This window comes from Rana temporaria, chromosome 1 (genome assembly GCF_905171775.1).
Source record: "Rana temporaria chromosome 1, aRanTem1.1, whole genome shotgun sequence".
Lineage (NCBI taxonomy): Eukaryota > Metazoa > Chordata > Amphibia > Anura > Ranidae > Rana > Rana temporaria.
Genome location: NC_053489.1, coordinates 103,311,881 through 103,330,998, shown reverse-complemented (window position 1 = coordinate 103,330,998; position 19,118 = coordinate 103,311,881). Strand labels below are relative to the sequence as shown.

The 19,118-nt window shown below is 45.3% G+C and overlaps 1 protein-coding gene across 6 annotated transcripts in view; it reads left to right on the top strand.

Annotated features, from left to right (window-relative positions):
• ARHGEF28 (Rho guanine nucleotide exchange factor 28) overlaps positions 1-19,118 on the top strand; it is a 355,169-nt gene that overhangs the window by 316,190 nt on the left and 19,861 nt on the right. For all 6 annotated transcript variants that reach the window (XM_040341440.1, XM_040341441.1, XM_040341443.1 and 3 more), the window contains 4 exons: positions 646-783; positions 3,714-3,811; positions 9,197-9,235; positions 10,939-10,986. In XM_040341440.1, the coding sequence (XP_040197374.1) occupies positions 646-783; positions 3,714-3,811; positions 9,197-9,235; positions 10,939-10,986 (323 nt within the window). The remainder of the gene's footprint in view (positions 1-645; positions 784-3,713; positions 3,812-9,196; positions 9,236-10,938; positions 10,987-19,118) is intronic.

Below are 19,118 nucleotides of genomic sequence, written 5' to 3'. Positions count from 1 at the left end.
CTTTTTTATTTAATAATTGTTTTATTCACATTTGGAAATGGTGTCCTACATATGTTGTTTTTGGCTGGTGTTGTGCTTTGCAGGACACCCCTGGTAACCGAAATGTTGAGTCTGTCATTACTGTTATTTTTTTGAAAATGTTAGTTTTAATGTTAAACTTTAAAGTTGGTGGATCAGCATGACAGCCAGGCAGCTATCAATCTTAAGAAGGGAACGAGTAATGGCAATACTTACATATTTTCTATGACAAGTTTTCATAAAAGAAGAACTCCAGGAAGAAAAGGTTTTGAGTTTGTAGTTAAGCAAGTGTAATATTGCGCATTACACTTACCTCCATTATCCAATCCCAGAGATCTTCAGGTTTATACAGCAGAAGCCATCATGTTTCCACTTCCAGCGTGGAATTCAGCAGGCCACCAGAATTACTTGTCAGCTCCACAGAAGTCTATGGGGATAATGCCAACTGGTTGACTGCAGAGTGGTATGCTGAGAAGCGAGTCAGCTTCCTGGATTGAGGGCATAGGGGTAAGTGTAATGCATATACCTACCTCAACTGGACCTTTTATCCTGGAATTCTTCTGGAAAGAGAGCACATGAATTTAAAGAGGACTTCATACTAACTTCATGATATTTTCATGTTAAAAGCTGAAAGACTGTACGTGACTTTAGCATCACAAATGGAGAACTCAGCCTGTTCACCAGAGGAAACGGAATCGTCCAACAGATCACGAACATGTTCAGGCAGTGGACCATTTGAGGAGGCTCAAGAAATTCTATATTACTGTGAGTAGTTATGTCTAAGTATGCAAGTCCTGACTGTGGATGGCAGTGTGGCTTTCACAGTGTGCTGTTTATTATCTAGAAAACGTTGAGGTATTCAGCGATCTCTATACAGTGAGCAAACACGAATCAGAGTGGCAAATAGATGGATGGTGTTTTCAATCACTAATTCCAAAACATAGCAATGACCCCAGAAAATACAATGTTTCAGGGCTGCATAATGACTCCTTTATCAAGGTAATAGTGAGATCAGTATTGTTTTGACAAAGGGGTCTTTATATGGCTCAGAAATGTCCGATTTTAGAATTAAGGTTTGTTTGAAGTGTTACTAAACCAACCACATTAACGTCAGTTTGTATATGCAGTAAAGCATATTTGTTATATTCACTGTGGAATCTAAGGGGTTAATCCTCTGCATTGTGTAAAAAGGCTGTTTGATCCTGTCTTCTCTGATCCTTCCCTTCTTCCACAGTCCCCAATTCATCTCCTGATCATACAGAGCCTTGGAGGCACTCTGCACATTTTTTGTTTTTGGGAGGGTGTTGTGATCAGCACAGGGCCAATCAGCACTGTCCAGACAGTGTCGGTCACGCAGCCTGATAGGACAGTCAAAGGAGAATGAAAACTCCTCCTACAATCTTTAACCAGTGCTTGGCCAGACACTGATAGAAAGCACAAGACTGCTATATACTGCTGTAGAGAAAAGGTATTTAGCAGTTTATATTTACTAAAATAATTGCATTTCCATGTTCTGTGCTGTGGGAGACCAGATATAATGAATGGAAGGTCTTGGGTTTAGTAACACTTTAAGTGTGCTGGTGTCACCTGCATGTTCTTTTCACAGATACCAATATTTATGAGATCTGAAGGATTTTGTTCCTTCTTGGATGTCTTTGTTATCTTTGGCCTGTGAATGTTTTTTTGTGTGGTCTTATTAGTATTATCAGCCAACAGTAATATTTTCATGTTGCAGAGGGTATAATATGGACTCCTGGCAGCACCATACTGAGTGATTAACAAGACCACAAAAAAAAAGAAAGAAAAAATAGAATCTTGCCTACAAACTGCCTCAGTGTCTTCTGCAGGCTGCAGTCCTATCCGCCCCGATCCGAGAGCCTTGTGCAAAGCATGATGAATCTGGCTACAAGGGTTCAGTTCAAATAGATAGAAAAGATAAATAAAATAAAAATGTAATTGCTTCACACTTGCAGTGTATTCTGGATAGTGTTCGGAATTCAGTGACAGCTTTTAAGTGGAATTCCACCCAAAAGAGGAACTTCCACTTATCTGATCCCCCCCCCCTTCTGGTGCCATATTTGCCACCTTTCAGGAGGGAGCGGGTACCTGTTTTTTACAGGTACCCTGTCCCCACTTTCCGGAGACCCGGCCGCAGTGAATTACGTCAGCAGCTCGGCCCCTGGCCGTGAAGGTGAAAGGCTACACTGCCGGGTTCCCTTACCTGCAATGGCGGTGGCAGCACCTGACCAGGCGATGTAAACATGGGCTGTGGTGCTGACATCGCTGGACTCCAGGTGTCCTAATGTTAAAAATCAGCAGCTGCAGTATGTGTCATTTTTAAAGGGGTGGGCGGAACTCTGCTTTAACTTATTTCCTGGAGAGTAACAGAATTAAACTAACTGTCAATGCGAAGTTTGCATAAGCTCCAGAGTGTAAATATATTGACTCTAGTTATTAGGGTTGTCCAGATACCGATACTAGTATCGGTATCGGGACCGATACCGAGTATTTGCGGGAGTACTCGTACTCGCGCAAATGCTCCCGATACCTAAATAGAATACTTTTTTTGTATTTATCAACATGTTCTATGAAAATTCTTTGAGTTTTTTACTACTGCGTGACAAGCAAATAACATTTTTTTATTCATTTTTACTCATTTTTATTCTTTTATAATGTCTTGAGTTAGAGTTCTTCATAATTCTAAAGAAAATATCCTTAGTCTGTATTGTGGTTTGAAAACTGTCACATGACATTTAAAAAAAGTATCGGTATTCGGTATCGGTGACTACATGAAAAAAAGTATCGGTACTTGTACTCGGTCCTAAAAAAGTGGTATCGGGACAACCCTACTAGTTATGCATCCTAAAGCACCAGCCACATATACTAGTATTGTATTCCAGTACACAAATGTTCGAGAAATCTTACTGTGAATAAGCCAAACTCCATCTTAAAGGGGTTGTAAAGGTTTGTTTTTTATTTTCTAAATAGGTTCCTTTAAGCTAGTACATTGTTGGTTCACTTACCTTTTCCTTCGATTTCCCTTCTAAAAGTTTTTTTTCTTTGTCTGAATTTCTCACTTCCTGTTTCTCTTCAGTAAGCTTGCCCCCAACATCCGAGCCGCTCTCGCTGGGGGTTAGTCAGCATGCTCGCCCCCTCCCTTGGAACTACATCCCTGCGGGGAGACGCTGTGCATGCTCACATCATCTCCCCGCAGGGATGTAGTCCCAATGGAGGGGGCTCCACCTCCCTTTCATTCTGGTTATTCATAAAATGCCTGCATGATGGGAGTTGGCTTCCAAGGAAGAATAAATGCTTAACTGCTGTAATCCTGGCAAGGCTTTAGTGATTGAAATTATTCTATTGTAATTTTTCCTTTGGATGCTGTAGAAGATTTTTTTTTGGAAGTCATGCTAGGATAGCTAAATAAAAAAGGACTGAAATACCTTTTCAGGAGAAATGCTGTCAGAGGCTTCCTTTAGGAATTATTATAAACCCCAAATTGTCCCTGCTGGAGGGGAGGATCAGAGTTCAGATTTGCTGGTCCTCCTCATCAGAGACCAAGTGATCACAATTTTTATCCTTCCCTACTATTACTTTTTTTTCATCCCAAGAAGATTAACATAACTTCAAGTTTATATTTGAGTACAGTTCCATTTGAAATGATTTACTCCTTCCATTTACTTTTTTTTTTCCAGCCCAGTCTCCTGAGCTAAGAGAGGAGGACTTGTGTAATGCTGACCTCAGTCATTTCCAGGGAGGTGGTGATGTGAACTTGTCTACTCCTGAAGAAAAGGTAACTGTTGTCTGCTGTGTGTTCCCTAAATAAAGATATCTGCTCATTTCAATAGTCTAAAAAGTAGGGTTGTCCCGATACCACTTTTTTAGGACCGAGTACAAGTACCAATACTTTTTTTTCATGTACTCGCCGATACCGATTACCGATACTTTTTGTTACAATGTGTCCATGTGTCCCCAACAGCAGCCATGTGTAGCCTTGTGTCCCCAAATGCAGCCATGTGTAGACTTGTGTCCCCAAATGCAGCCATGTGTCCCCAAATGCAGACATGTGTAGGTCCCTAGTGGCCTACCTGTGTAGGCAAAGAGAAAGCCCCCCCCCACCAATCTTTCTTTGCTGCCATCTGGTTGATCAGCGGGGAACATAACAGTTTTCATTTCAATAGCTGTGTGTTCCCCGCCGTGCGTCATCATATATAGCCCCTCCTTGTCCAGGCACTTTGATAGACAGATCACCCGTCCAATCCTGATCAACTAGACGGCGACAGCAGCTCTCCTCTCCTCTCTCTTCCCCATTAGTGACATTATTCACACATTGACTTTCTATTTTTCTTACCCGTGGACTGCTCTGCTCTCCGTCCTGCTCTCCGCCCGCTCATCAATGCAAGTCGCCTTTTTTTTTTTGGAAACGTTTTTATTGAATATAACAATGTTACCAATACAGAAAGAAGAACGAGCACAATGAAATGTAATGGTGCGGACGCAGTCGCCGGAACCTTTTTCTTAGTCGGAGCGACTTGAGTTGCTCCTATTAGAACGGTTCCATAGTACAGAACGGAGCGCGACTTGTCAGGCGGCTAAGTCACCTGACAAGTCACCCCTGTGTGAACCGGCACGAAGTGTAGGAAAAACCCTATTGGGAAAAACCTGATACAGCATAATTTACATTTATGACACCGGCTTGCCTGTGGTGTCTTAAAAGCATGCAGATCTTCACTCCTATTCCAGCATGCTCAGTAATATTCTGTCCCAGAGTGGAGCATGTACAACATGTCACAGACCCCACATTCCCACATCCTTACTGTATGTTAGGGCAGGTCAGGATAAGTATATAGTACTGCTTTGTAGGGAACTACAAGAGACTAAGTGATTGTAAAGCCTAAGTTTTTTTTATTTTTTTATTAAAATAAAAAAGATGTTATAATTCTCTGCTCTGTGCAACAGTATTGCACAGAGCGGTCGCTGGTGCTTTTCGCTCCTCCTTCTTCTTGGTGCACCCTCAGCAAGCCGTGCGCTATGGGGGGTACCAATGGGGGTGCACTTCTGAGCCAGGCTGTGTGCATCTATAGAAACACAACATGCCAGTAAGCCATGCCCCTCTCAATCTTAGGAGTTTGACTGACCGCATCAGAAGCCTATGACTCCTGCTGCTGCCTGTGTCTCCTTGAGACCAGGAAGAGGGAAGAGCATTGCTGCAGATGGGAAACCACTGAATGGTGAGAGGAGTCAAGTAAGTGATGGTAGAACAAGTGGTGGAAAGTTTTTTTTAACCTTAATGTGCAGAGGATGCATTAAGAGAAAAAAACTGTTGACTTTAGAGCCACTAAGACAAATTCAGATACTAATAGTAATTCTATGAAAGTACTTTTTTTTTTTTAATGAATTAACTGCAATAGTACAGTGTATTTAAAAAATAAAAATAATAATAAAAGTAGTGTATTCCTTCTGATATAACCTATGCAGACAGAGCACACTAAGCAGAGACTGACTTGCTGCCTTTAACCACTAGGTGGTGCTATGTGACAACAATTCTTACAGTTTTGAACCATTTTTTGGTGAGTTGCTGCAGGAAAGTGTTTTTATGAGGAAATAAGAAAGAACAGTATGTGGTGATTGCTGATCCATTCACTTACTAATGATTTGAAAATACTACCTTATGGAAGAGTGTCAGATTCTTAACAAGGCAGAGATTCAACCTACCTCAGAGGTTACAAACTGGTCCTACGCGTCAGACATGAACAAATCCAGCAGGCAAACTAATAAAAAAAATAGGGTGCACACCACAATATACTGTATCTGCATACACTCTTATAATTACGTTTTTAAAAATAAATAGTTTTACTTACAAAATCTTCCCATAATTTTGTGGCTATAAATATACATATAGTAACTAGGGTTGTCCCGATACCACTTTTTTAGGACCGAGTACAAGTACCGATACTTTTTTTCATGTACTCGCCGATACCGAATATGGATACTTTTTTTAAAATGCAGCCATGTGTCCCCAAATGCAGCCTTGTGCCCCCCCCCATATGCAGCCATGTCTCCTCCCCCCAAAAGCAGCCACGTCTCCCCCCATATGCAGCCACGTCTCCCCCCATATGCAGCCACGTCTCCCCCCCCATATGCAGCCATGTCTCCCCCCCATATGCAGCCATGTCTCCCCCCCCATATGCAGCCATGTCTCCCCCCCATATGCAGCCATGTCCCCCCCCCCATATGCAGCCATGTCTCCCCCCCCCATATGCAGCCATGTCTCCCCCCCCATATGCAGCCATGTCTCCCCCCCATATGCAGCCATGTCTCCCCCCCATATGCAGCCATGTCTCCCCCCCATATGCAGCCATGACTCCCCCCCATATGCAGCCATGACTCCCCCCCCCCCATATGCAGCCATGACTCCCCCCCCATATGCAGCCATGTCTCCCCCCCCATATGCAGCCACGTCTCCCCCCCATATGCAGCCATGTCTCCCCCGCCGTCTAGCTGATCGGCGCTCAGGCCAGGGAACAGAACAGCTTTCATTTGAATAGCTGCTATTCCCCGCCGCGCGTCATCATGGCCCCTCCCCCTTGTCCGGGCACTTTGATAGACAGATCACCTGTCAGGGAAGGTTCCCCCTGCTGGTGTTACTGCCTGGTATTTGGCGTGCAGTACTGTGGCCCACCACCAGGTGTCTCCCGACAGTCTTGGACTGTCGGGGGAGTTCTTCCCTGGTGGTGTTATGTTATCCTTGGGCTGCAGTACTGGCGTCCACCAGTGGGGGATTCTTGGCAGTGTGGAGCACACAGCCCTTCCTACGTTCAGGTGTAACCTGAACGTAATTAGCAAGCATATATATACCCGGCGTGTGCAATCAGTCCTCGCCCTGGTATCTGTCTATTTACCTTGATCCTGAGCCTGTATCCTGACCCTGATTTTTGGACCCTGATTCTGATCCTTGATCCTGATCCCTGCCTGGACTTTCCTCCCTGTATCCTGATCCTTATCCCTGCCTGGACTTTCCTTCCTGATTCCTGCTTCCCTTGGATTCCTACCTCGCAGCCCGTCCATCCATCCGCTCCCTGATCCGCTGTGTTCCCATCCTCACCTATCTGCTGACTTCCCCTGTGTATGACCTCGGCCTGGCTTTGTTTATGGATACGGTATCTCCCTTTGATTGTACATACTGTTTGCTGTTTATTGTGCACTGGTTGTCCCACATGTTTTGTTCACTTGTTTGTAAATAAACACCTTTATTTCACTGCATACAGTCTTGGTCTCCTCTGTGTAGGCACACAGTACTGGTCTACTAAACTCTCCTGACATCACCTGTCCAATCCTGGGAAAAGTGCCCGACAAGGGGGAGGGGCCATGACAACGTGCAGCGGGGAACAGCAGCTATTCAAATGAAAGCTGTTATGTTCCCTGGCCTGAGCGTCGATCAGCTAGACGGCGGCAGCGGCAGCAGCCCTCCTTCAGTGTGATGTTATACATACCTGGGGACTGCTCTGTTCTCCGCCCTCTCTCCGACTTCTTCTCCGCCTCCACTCCGCCTTCCTCACTGCCCCCTCAGTCTCCTCTCTGATCGGTTCCCACCCACTCTCCGCCCCCTCTCCGCCCGCACTCCGAAAAAAAAAAAAAGTATCCGGATTAGGCATCGGGAGCATTTGCGCGAGTACAAGTACTTGCGAAAATACTCGGTATCGGTCCCGATACCGATACTAGTATCGGTATCGGGACAACCCTAATAGTAACACGATTATAAATGTTAATGATAATAAACAGAAATTCTTGTGATATACAATAGGTATATCTGTTCCAGATGCATAATGACATGGTGCTGTGGGGTGCCTGCACTTTAGGGTATTTAATCCTGCAGGAAAGTTAGGACAGGTAGACATTCTTTAAAAAGGATGGTTTGCTTGAAATTTTGGGGTCTTTTCATTTATTACCATGTCTATATATTCAGCTATATGTAATTCTTATACTGTTTTGTAGATATATTATACTGTGCATTTTATTTATTATTAGTTATTCTATACTCACTTAGATCTATTCTATACTCATTTTGTTTATAACAGCGGTCTCCAAACCGCGGCCTAAGGGCTGGATGTAGCCCTTTGCTTGCCTTTATCCGTCCCTGGGGGCCCTATTCGTCCCACTGACACCAACAATGGAGCATAACTACTGCCCCTGACACCAACAATGGGGCAAAATTCCTGCTACTGGCTCCAACGATGAGGCACTATTCCTCCCACTGACACCAACAATGGAGCATAACTGCCCCTGACAGAAAACAATGGGGCATAATTCCGACTGCTGTCATCAACAGTGGGGCATAATTCCTCCCACTGACACCAGCGATGAGGTACTAATACTCCTATTGACATCAGCAACGCAGCATTATTCCTCCCACTGACACCAACAATGAGGTACTAATACTCCTATTGACATCAGCAACGCAGTATTATTCCTCCCACTGACACCAACAATGGGGCACTATTCATCCCACTGACACCAATGATGGACCAATATTTCTCCCACTCACACCAACGATGGAGTACTATTCCTTCCACTGACACCAACGATTGGGGCACTATTCCTACCACTGACAGCAATGATGGAACACTATTCCTCCCACTAACACCAATGGTGAGGCACTTTTCCTCCCACTGACACCAATGATGGAGCACAATTCTGCCCCACGGACACCCTTGATGGGGCACTATTCCCCCCATGGACACCATTGATGGGGCACTGTTCTTCCCACTAATACTAAATATGGAGCATTTTTAACTATCACTGTTAACAGTCTGCTATTACTGAATTCGATATTGAAATCTACAGGTACAAATCAAAATTTTATTGTTTTTGCCTTCTGCTGCATAAATGAAACAAAGGATCTGCCACTGAAGTCCAGAACCAGCAGCGGCACACGTCCCAAGCTGTGGGGAACGCTGCGTCTTAGCACTCTCCACTAGAAGCCTGTTTCTTTGGGACTTAAATGTACATTTTCCATTTGGAGTACATCCTGCTGTGTAAAAAAAAAAAGAAAGTAATAAAATAATTGTTTATATTGGAACTTGGAGTGGTTTCATAGGCTTAATGTTCCTGGAAGCGCCTTCTATATGCAGTAGAAATGAATATGGATGGTAGTTAATACATATTTGTTGTCTTTTAGGTTGAACTGAATCACTCTATGAGTTCTAAGAATGAGGAGGTAATGAAAGGATGAATAATTTTGATTGATGCTTTACATGTAAATACGTAGTTTATTCTGTGTGCCAATATTTGCCATCTGTGATCATTCATACCGCTCATCACAATTCAAAGCATCTTCGCAGCTTTTCTTTTTCAGCTTTACCTGTGTCCTCTACCTCTGGGTTTTGGGGTGAAGGTGACATATGTACAGTGTACAGGCTTAAAACTGGTGTATTCATGTGCATTGCTTCTCACACAAGTCTAATGCCGCGTACACACAATCATTTTTCGGCTTGTAAAAAACTTCGTTTTTCAGGCTCTATAAAATTTTTTTTTTCAACTTCATCATTAAAACGGCGTTGCCCACACAACACGTATGACGGCACTATAAAGGGGAAGTTCCATGCAGATGGCGCCACCCTTGGGGCTGCTTTAGCTGATTTCGTGTTAGTAAAAGACGATTCACGCTTTTCTGTCTGTTACAGCGTGATGAATGTGCTTACTCCATTATGAACGCTAGTATCACCAGAATGAGCGCTCCCGTCTCATAACTTGCTTCTGAGCATGCGTGGGTTTTTCACGTCGTTAAAGCCCACACACGATCATTTTTTACAACCCGAAAAACAACGTCCTTAAAGGGGTGTTCCAGCCTGTTTTTAAGTTTATTAAAAGTCAGCAGCTACAAAAAGTGTAGCTGCTGGCTTTTAATAAACAGACACTTACTTGCTCCTCGGTTCCAGGTTTCATTCCTAGTGTGGGCACCCGGCAGTGACAGCTTTCAGCTTCACGGCCGGGCACCCACTTCACATGCACGAGCGGCACTGCGCATGCGCGAGCGCCATCCGATTGGACAGGCGCTCGCCTAAAGGGAGGGGCTGCAGTAAGGCGATTAAGCTATTCGCCTTACCAGCCCCTCGGCGGAAGGAGGAAGTGGGACAGGAAGTCCCACTAATCCTGAAGCCCCCAATCCCCCCCCCCAAAAAAAAATTACATGCCAAATGTGGCATGTAAGGGGCCAAGGAGTGGATTAAGCGGAAGTTCCATTTTTAGGAACCCGAAAAATGCTTTGAAGCCCACACACCATTGTTTTTAAACGAGATTTTTAAAAAACAACGTTTTTTACAACCCGAAAAATGATCGTGTGTACGCGGCATAAGAAACCAAGACTGTTCTAAAACTCTTCATTCTAAGATTTTGGACAAAACCGTACAATTATTCTTTTATTCCCTTTCACCAACTGAACATTTAGAACCATTGGTTTATAGCACAACAACATCATACAGAGTGCTTTTTATTTCAATTTAGCTGTTTCATAGTGCAAGGTATGAAACCCAAGTCTGTGATATAGGGCTGGTGGAATAGCTAGCAATCATATTCTAATGTGGAGCCCTGGGCAAAAAAAGTTAAATATATTCCTTAAGTGGTTAAGGACCGGAAGATTTGCCCCCTTAATGACCAGGCCATTTTTTGTGATTCGGCACTACACATATAGAAACAAATGTGTAAAACGTTTATAGAAGCCTTTAATGACGAAAAAAAAGTGACCATGTAAATTTAGCACACAACACAATCTATTGTATTCTGCCTGACTGCTACCATTGTTTACTACTGAACATTCTAGTTAAGTGCAAAATTATCATCGAAAAATTATTAGATGTTACTTGTTATAAAACCGAAAAATACCTTTGATAATTGCCTTTGTTTATTTTGTTTTTGTTTTAGGTTTTCCAAACGGTTCAAAACTTGACTCGTCTTTTATACAGTATCCAGGTATGTTTGTTTCATGGCTTTTTATTATGGGTGGGCGCAGCCTTTGGCATTAGGGTGTGCACCCCAAAGCTCAAACACACTCTACTGATCACTCACGATGTTCATTCCGTAAGGAAAGGGGCCTGTAAATGGCATATTTCCTGGCCCCTTCCCCCACTCATCCTAAAACCTCCACAGCAACAACCAGTGGGAGAGGAGGGAAGCCGGCAGTGCTGTGGGGGGAAGGAGGAGGAGCCAGGTCAGTGGGGGAATATGTTCTGCACAGGGTGATTATATGAAAATGTATAAAGCTCTTGGTTCAACCAGAATTGCCAAATAGGTTATCTTGGGTTAAAGAGGAACTTCACCCAGTTAAAATAAATAAATAAATGAAGTCAGCAGCTACAAATACTGTAGCTGCTGACTTTTTAAAATCCGGTACCTTCCAGTCCTTGGAGTCCAATGCTGTGTTTTCAAATTTTCTCAGTGCTGCAGGTCCTTCATGCCACCAGTTTGGTTGGGGATCCAGCTGTGACTTCCTAAATCCTGATAAATCACAGCTGTCTTCATACTACACATGCATGAGATTGTGTGCCACATGAAGACTGGTCTTGCAGCCTTCTGGGACCAGTGACATGTCCCAGAAGGCTACTTGCATAGAGGAAGGGGGGGACAAGCATTTTACACAGCGCTTTACACATATATATATTTTATGTTCACATCAGTCCCTGTCCTCAAGGAACTTACAATCTAAGGTTCCTTACTCACATTAATACATACACATACTAGCGCCAATTTAAACAGGAGCCAATTACCTACCATCATGTCTTTGGAGTGTGAGAGGAAACCCACTCAGGCACAGGGAGAACATGCAAACTCCAGACAGGTAGTATCGTGGTGGGGATTCAAACTGAAGACTCTAGTGCTGCTAGGCAGAAGTGCTAAACACCTAGCCACTGTGATGCCCTAATTGAGAAATGCGGAAGTAGGAGTGGGTACCTGTATAAAAAGGTACTTGTTTGCTGTTAAAAAAAAAAAAAAAAAAAGTGTTATGTGGTTGGGAAGGTCCATTTTAAATACTCATCATTTTGCTATGGTAGATGGTTCTTAGATTCAATATTAAACTGTTATGCCGTGTACACACGACCATTTTTCATGACGAGAAAAATGCTTGTGTGTAGGCTCCAGAGCATTTTTCTCAATGAGAAAAATTGGCATAAAAAATTTAGAACCTGCTCTATTTTTTTTCTGTTTTTCGTGTCGACGTTTTTTCTAGTCGTGAAAAATGGTCGTGTGTAGGCTTTAACGACGGGGGAAAAAAACATGCATGCTCAGAAGCAAGTTGATGAGATGGGAAATTTGCATAATCAGCCCAAAGGGTGGCGCCATTCGAATGACACTTCCCCTTTATAGTGCCGTCGTACGTGTTGTACGTCACTGCGCTTTGCGCAAGCATTTTTTTCACGCTCGTGTGTACGCAAGGCAGGCTTGACAAGAACCACGTCGAGAAAAACATAGTTTTTTTCCATGACATTAAAAACGAGCGTGTTTACGCGGCATCAGTGGGCCTGAATATTTGATCTCCATGAATCTCAATGAATCTGCAATTAATTCTTAAAAGCTCAATGCACACTAGTGTTTTTAAGCTCCTAGAACGGGCATCACTAAATGGCGGCCCCCGGTCCGTGTCTGGCCCAAGCTGCTGCTCTTTCCGGACCACAGCAATCGCGCCATTTAGTCGCAGCTTTTGTCCCCAGCCTCCTCCGCTATTATTAGCCGAGTTGAGGAGCGGACGGCGGGAGGCAGGACAATTCTGGACTGTGGGCGGGACCAGAGAGGTAGCTGCCTGTCATGTTAGTTGGGAGGTGATTGGCTGCTAGGAGGCGGTCCTAGCAGCCAATGACCAGTTCGCCAAAAAGTCAACCCGTCGGCTCCCGCGCTTTCAGTTCACGATTGTCCCGTATCCTGCTCTCCGCTCTGTGAAAGGTAGGAGTGGAGAGCGTAGGGAGGAAAATGTATGAAAATGTTAAGGATGGGGAGCGGGGGCAGTGCTGTGTGTGTGGAGGGGGGGGGGGTCATGTAAAGGGGGCATAATGTAAAGGGGCAGTACTGTGTGGGGGGGGGGATATGTGATGGGGCAATACTGTGTGGGGGGGGAATATGTGATGGGGCAATACTGTGTGGGGGTATATGTGATGGGGCTTGTTTGCTGTTACTGTGTGGGAGGCAATATGTGATGGGGGTCATGTAAAGGTTAAATACTGTGTGGGGGGGGGGGGAATATGTGATGGGGCAATACTGTGTGGGGGGATATGTGATGGGGCAATAGTGTGTGGGGGGCATATGTGATGGGGCAATACTGTGGGGGCCAGGGATATGTGATGGGGCACTAGTGTGTGGGGGGCATATGTGATGGGGCAATACTGTGTGGGGGATATGTGATGGGGCAATACTGTGTGGGGGGATATGTGATGGGGCAATACTGTGTGGGGGGATATGTGATGGGGCAATACTGTGTGGGGATATATGTGATGGGGCAATACTGTGTGGGGATATATGTGATCGGGGTCATGTAAAGGGGGCAAAACTGTGTGGGGGGATATGTAATGGGGCAATACTGTGTGTGGGGGGGTATGTGATAGGGCAATACTGTGTGGGGTGATATGTGAAGTGGGGTAATACTGTGTGGGGTGATATGTGAAGGGGGACAGGGCTGTGGTGGGGAAGATGTGAAGGGGACAAGCAGCTGCACACAAAATGAGGTGCTGCACAGAAAAAGTGAAGGGATACCATTGACTCCTAAATGCACTAAAATGCAAAGTGCAATTTTCTGCACATGGAAATTGCATAGTACAAACGCATCATGCAGTTTCCATGTGGCTGCAATTTAAAAAGATGCCAGGACCTTTTCCCAGCAGAAAACGCAGGCACAGCAGCCCATTCAAACGAATGATGTGTCGTGCAAAAGAATCGGGGTAATCGCACAAAACTGCGATGCGGACCTCGGCTGGAAGAAAATTTTACTAATTGGACCTCCATGAATTTTAATTCAATACCCCTGTCCTAGAAGCTGCTGTTGGCATATTTTTTTCTGCTCCTCAAAGCCAAAATAGTGTTATCCTATGTGTCCATGCACACTACTTTAGGTTATTAGCATTTTTTTGAGCTTCGGGCTCTAGGAAGAGAAAAAAAATGTTTTTGTAGAGTCTTTCAAAGTGTTTTTCTAGCAGGAAAACATTGCTTTATGCTCCTAAATGGTCCTAACTGCTTCTAAGTGCTACTAAAATGCTACTAACAGATTTATTTTTAATTTTTTTTATTTTCTTTTTGCTTTACTGCAAAAACGCTCATAAAATGCTACTGCTCCCAAAAGCTATTAATATGCTACTAGAAGCTGGCATTTTTTTGAGCTTATGAAAAACGCGAGTGTGCATGGTACCTTAGGCTGAAACTCCAAAATGCTAGAGGGGAAAAAATACATTATTCTCAATGGAGATGGTTCACATCTCCACTCCAAAACGCCTGAAGCCGAACGCCTGAAGCTCAAACAAATTCCGGACCCTTTTTTGTTGCGCGAATTGGGCGGATTTGGGCATATTAGAACGTTTGTATTCCCATAGAAAGTATTGGAAACGCTCGATCCAAGAGTCTAGCGCGACAACAAGCGTTTCTATGGGTGTTTTGTCGATTTAATCTGTTCATCTGTTTCACCCAGGCAGAAGATAAAAAAATCTACAAACATAGCAACAAGTAATGAAAGAGATGATCATTTTTCCTATTGGCTAAAATAAAAAACGTCGAAGTTCAAAAACGTCGGACAACGCTGTATGCAAACGCGCGAATACGTGTGAATACGGAAAAAGCGACCAAAAAAGCTACGCTCAGGGGATAAACAATGGCAGCAATGTTCGAAGTCCAGCTTGGGTGACAACCATGGCTTCCTCTATAGAGCCATTGAAAGAGTGAGTGTAGCCATGAAGGGAAAGGAAGTGAGGTTTTTGCAGGATTACCAGGTGAAAATACAGGAAAAAAGCAAAAAAAAAAAAAAAAACACATAAGTAATGCAGCCACCATGCCTTAGGACTGATTTTGATATTCAGTATGCTTTAAAGGGGTTGTAAAGGTAAACATGTTTTCCCTAAATGGCTTCCTTTACCTTTAGTGCAGTCCTCCTTCACTTACCTCATCCTTCCATTTTGCTTTTAAATGTCCTTCTTTCTTCTGAGAAATCCTCACTTCCTGTTCTTCTGTCTGTAACTCCACACAGTAATGCAAGGCTTTCTCCCTGGTGTGGAGTGTCGTGCTCGCCCCCTCCCTTGGACTACAGGAGAGTCAGAACCCCCACTAACACACAGCTCCTTTCTCTATCTGCAACGTAGAGAGCGTCCTGACCTTCCTGCTCGCCCCCTCAAGGGAGAGGCGAGCACGACACTCCACACCAGGGAGAAAGCCTTGCATTACTGTGTGGAGTTACAGACAGAAGAACAGGAAGTGAGGATTTCTCAGAAGAAATAAGGACATTTAAAAGCAAAATGGAAGGATGAGGTAAGTGAAGGAGGACTGCACTAAGGTAAAGGAAGCTATTTAGGGGGAAAAAAATTACCTTTACAACACCTTTAAGCCTAGGTTCATACTTGTGTGGGTGGTTCCTGCATAGTTGCCAACATTTGAAAAAAAATTCCAGGGACACTTTGCAGCACAGCTATTAATTCATTACCACACTCACTTCCCCGAAGCTCCACCCACTCCGCAGTGTGTACAGGAGAGGAGGAGGAGTGCAGAGGGTATGATGGGGGCAGTGTGTACAGGAGAGGAGGAGGAGTGCAGAGGGTATGATGGGGGCAGTGTGTACCGGAGAGGAGGAGGAGTGCAGAGGGTATGATGGGGGCAGTGTGTACCGGAGAGGAGGAGGAGTGCAGAGGGTATGATGGGGGCAGTGTGTACCAGAGAGGAGGAGGAGTGCAGAGGGTATGATGGGGGCAGTGTGTACCAGAGAGGAGGAGGAGTGCAGAGGGTATGATGGGGGCAGTGTGTACAGGAGAGGAGGAGGAGGAGTGCAGAGGGTATGATGGGGGCAGTGTGTACAGGAGAGGAGGAGGAGTGCAGAGGGTATGATGGGGGCAGTGTGTACAGGAGAGGAGGAGGAGTGCAGAGGGTATGATGGGGGCAGTGTGTACAGGAGAGGAGGAGGAGGAGTGCAGAGGGTATGATGGGGGCAGTGTGTACAGGAGAGGAGGAGGAGTGCAGAGGGTATGATGGGGGCAGTGTGTACAGGAGAGGAGGAGGAGTGCAGAGGGTATGATGGGGGCAGTGTGTACCGGAGAGGAGGAGGAGTGCAGAGGGTATGATGGGGCAGTGTGTACAGGAGAGGAGGAGGAGTGCAGAGGGTATGATGGGGCAGTGTGTACAGGAGAGGAGGAGTGCAGAGGGTATGATGGGGCAGTGTGTACAGGAGAGGAGGAGGAGTGCAGAGGGTATGATGGGGCAGTGTGTACAGGAGAGGAGGAGTGCAGAGGGTATGATGGGGCAGCGTGTACAGGAGAGGAGGAGTGCAGAGGGTATGATGGGGCAGTGTGTACAGGAGAGGAGGAGTGCAGAGGGTATGATGGGGCAGCGTGTACAGGAGAGGAGGAGTGCAGAGGGTATGATGGGGCAGTGTGTACAGGAGAGGAGGAGGAGGAGTGCAGAGGGTATGATGGGGCAGTGTGTACAGGAGAGGAGGAGGAGGAGTGCAGAGGGTATGATGGGGCAGTGTGTACAGGAGAGAAGGAGTGCAGAGGGTATGATGGGGCAGTGTGTACAGGAGAGGAGGAGGAGTGCAGAGGGTATGATGGGGCAGTGTGTACAGGAGAGGAGGAGGAGTGCAGAGGGTATGATGGGGCAGTGTGTACAGGAGAGGAGGAGGAGGAGTGCAGAGGGTATGATGGGGGCAGTGTGTACAGGAGAGGAGGAGGAGTGCAGAGGGTATGATGGGGCAGTGTGTACAGGAGAGGAGGAGGAGTGCAGAGGGTATGATGGGGCAGTGTGTACAGGAGAGGAGGAGTGCAGAGGGTATGATGGGGCAGTGTGTACAGGAGAGGAGGAGTGCAGAGGGTATGATGGGCACAGTTAGTACGGGAGAGGAGTTTGGAGGGTATGGCGGTGGCATAATGGGGAGGTATTTCTTGTGGTGTCTATGGGGTAATCAGGAAGTGATGTTGGGAAGATAAGGGAAGGTAAGTGACCATGGAATGATGTCCCTCAGCGGGGGGGGGGGGGGGGGTAGGAAGCTCGGAGTGATGTCTGTATGATGTGATCTGGGGGTGATGCAACCTGGGGGCAGTATGTACAGGAGAGTGGGACTGAGAAGTGGTCAGATAGCGATGTATATAATAAAAAAAAACTCATCCACTAAAAACATTTAAAACAATGAATCATACAACAGTACTAGATGTAAGTACAGATCTATGTAATCCAGTTTATAGCACTCTGCATCCAATCCAATTGCTCAGACTAGATAATGTGGGGTCATTTATAGCCATTCATGTAACCTGTGTGTGTATGTGGTGAGTTCACACTTCTGATTGCACAGACTCAGAACCTGTATACATGTACAATCAGAGGTGTGAACTCACCACTTACACACAGGTTACATGAATGGCTATAAATGACTCCACATTATCTCCTCTGAGCGATTGGATGATGTTTGCACAGACTGTTCATGCTTAGAAGTGATCTGTCAAAATGTGTTTGGGCTTTGGGCTGCAGACCTCATTCCACCCCCCCCCCCCCCCCCCCCCCCCCCACTCAAACTCACTATCTCCCCTGATTCTTCTCCTAAGAAAAAATCTCCTTGAAAGTGTTTACTACTTCTATCCACCCTAGGAAACTTCTCCCAGAAAAGTTCAGCTCACTCACCTCCTCCGTTCCTCTGGCCAGCCGACAGGAGCTACAGTGAGCTCCGCCTCCCAGGTCTCACAGCACACCGCGCTGCTGATTGGAGGGGGAGGCTGAGTCAGAGATAACAAGGACCCCACACAGGCAGCACGAGACTGGAAGGAGGGAGGGAGGGAACAGAAAGGAGCTTTGCATCCCAAACACACACGGCAGGCTCAGGTCCCTGCTGAGACCCAGAAGCCGCACCTGCCTTCCCCAATAGCCGGGACAAGTCCCGGCAGGCTAAATTAGCTGGGACTAGGTCCCAAATAACGGGACTGTCCCTTTAAAAACGGGACAGTTGGCAAGTATGTTCCTGCTGTGGTTTCTCACCTGTTCCCGTATCCACCACCACCCACAGAAAAAAACCCAGGGGATGCACTTGAGGTTTCCGTGTGGGCTGCAATTGAAAAGCAGGGACCCTTTCCCTGCATTTCAGGAGGCACGGCAGCCCATTCAAATGAATGAACGCGGCTCACAAAGTAACACAAGTGTGGACCAGGCCTAGCAACAGCTGCGATTAGATGTTCGGCACATAGGGACCTGTACAGCAGTTAAGCACAACCACTCTATAGCAAAGCATAAAACGGAGTCCAAAGCCTCATACACACGATCGGACTTCCATCGGACTTTTCCATGGATTTTTTTGCGAAGGGGCGTTGGCCGTGAACTTGGTATGCATACACACGGCAGAACATTTTCAGCCAACATGCACCAAACCACGTGGTTTTTCAGCTCTTTTCCGCCACCCTTTGGGCAACGTCTGCTAATGTTGTCTGATGTTTAGCATTGGTTCGGAGCATGCGTGTTTGTACTTTGAAATTTAATCTGATAGATTTGTGTACACACGATCGGATGATCGGACGGAACACATGTTTTGTCGGAAAATTTGAGAGCATGCACAGCCAGCATTTGTTGTCGGAAATTCCGACAACAATTGTCCGATGAAGCATACAGACTTTACATACAGAATTTCCGATAAAACACGTCCGTCGGACCATTGTTGTCGGAATATCCGATCGTGTGTATGGGCCTTTAATTGGTAAATCGCATATAGAAAGACATTTTTTAAAAACAACAATGGCAAGATTATTTATATAAATATGTATTTACATAAATATGCTTTTATCAGGTCTCTTTTTGGAATAAAAAAAAAAACAATAGCAAAACGTTAATGACACCTTAACTGTTGAGAAAGATTATCCTGTTCTGTATAAACTACACTGGCCTGATGCCTT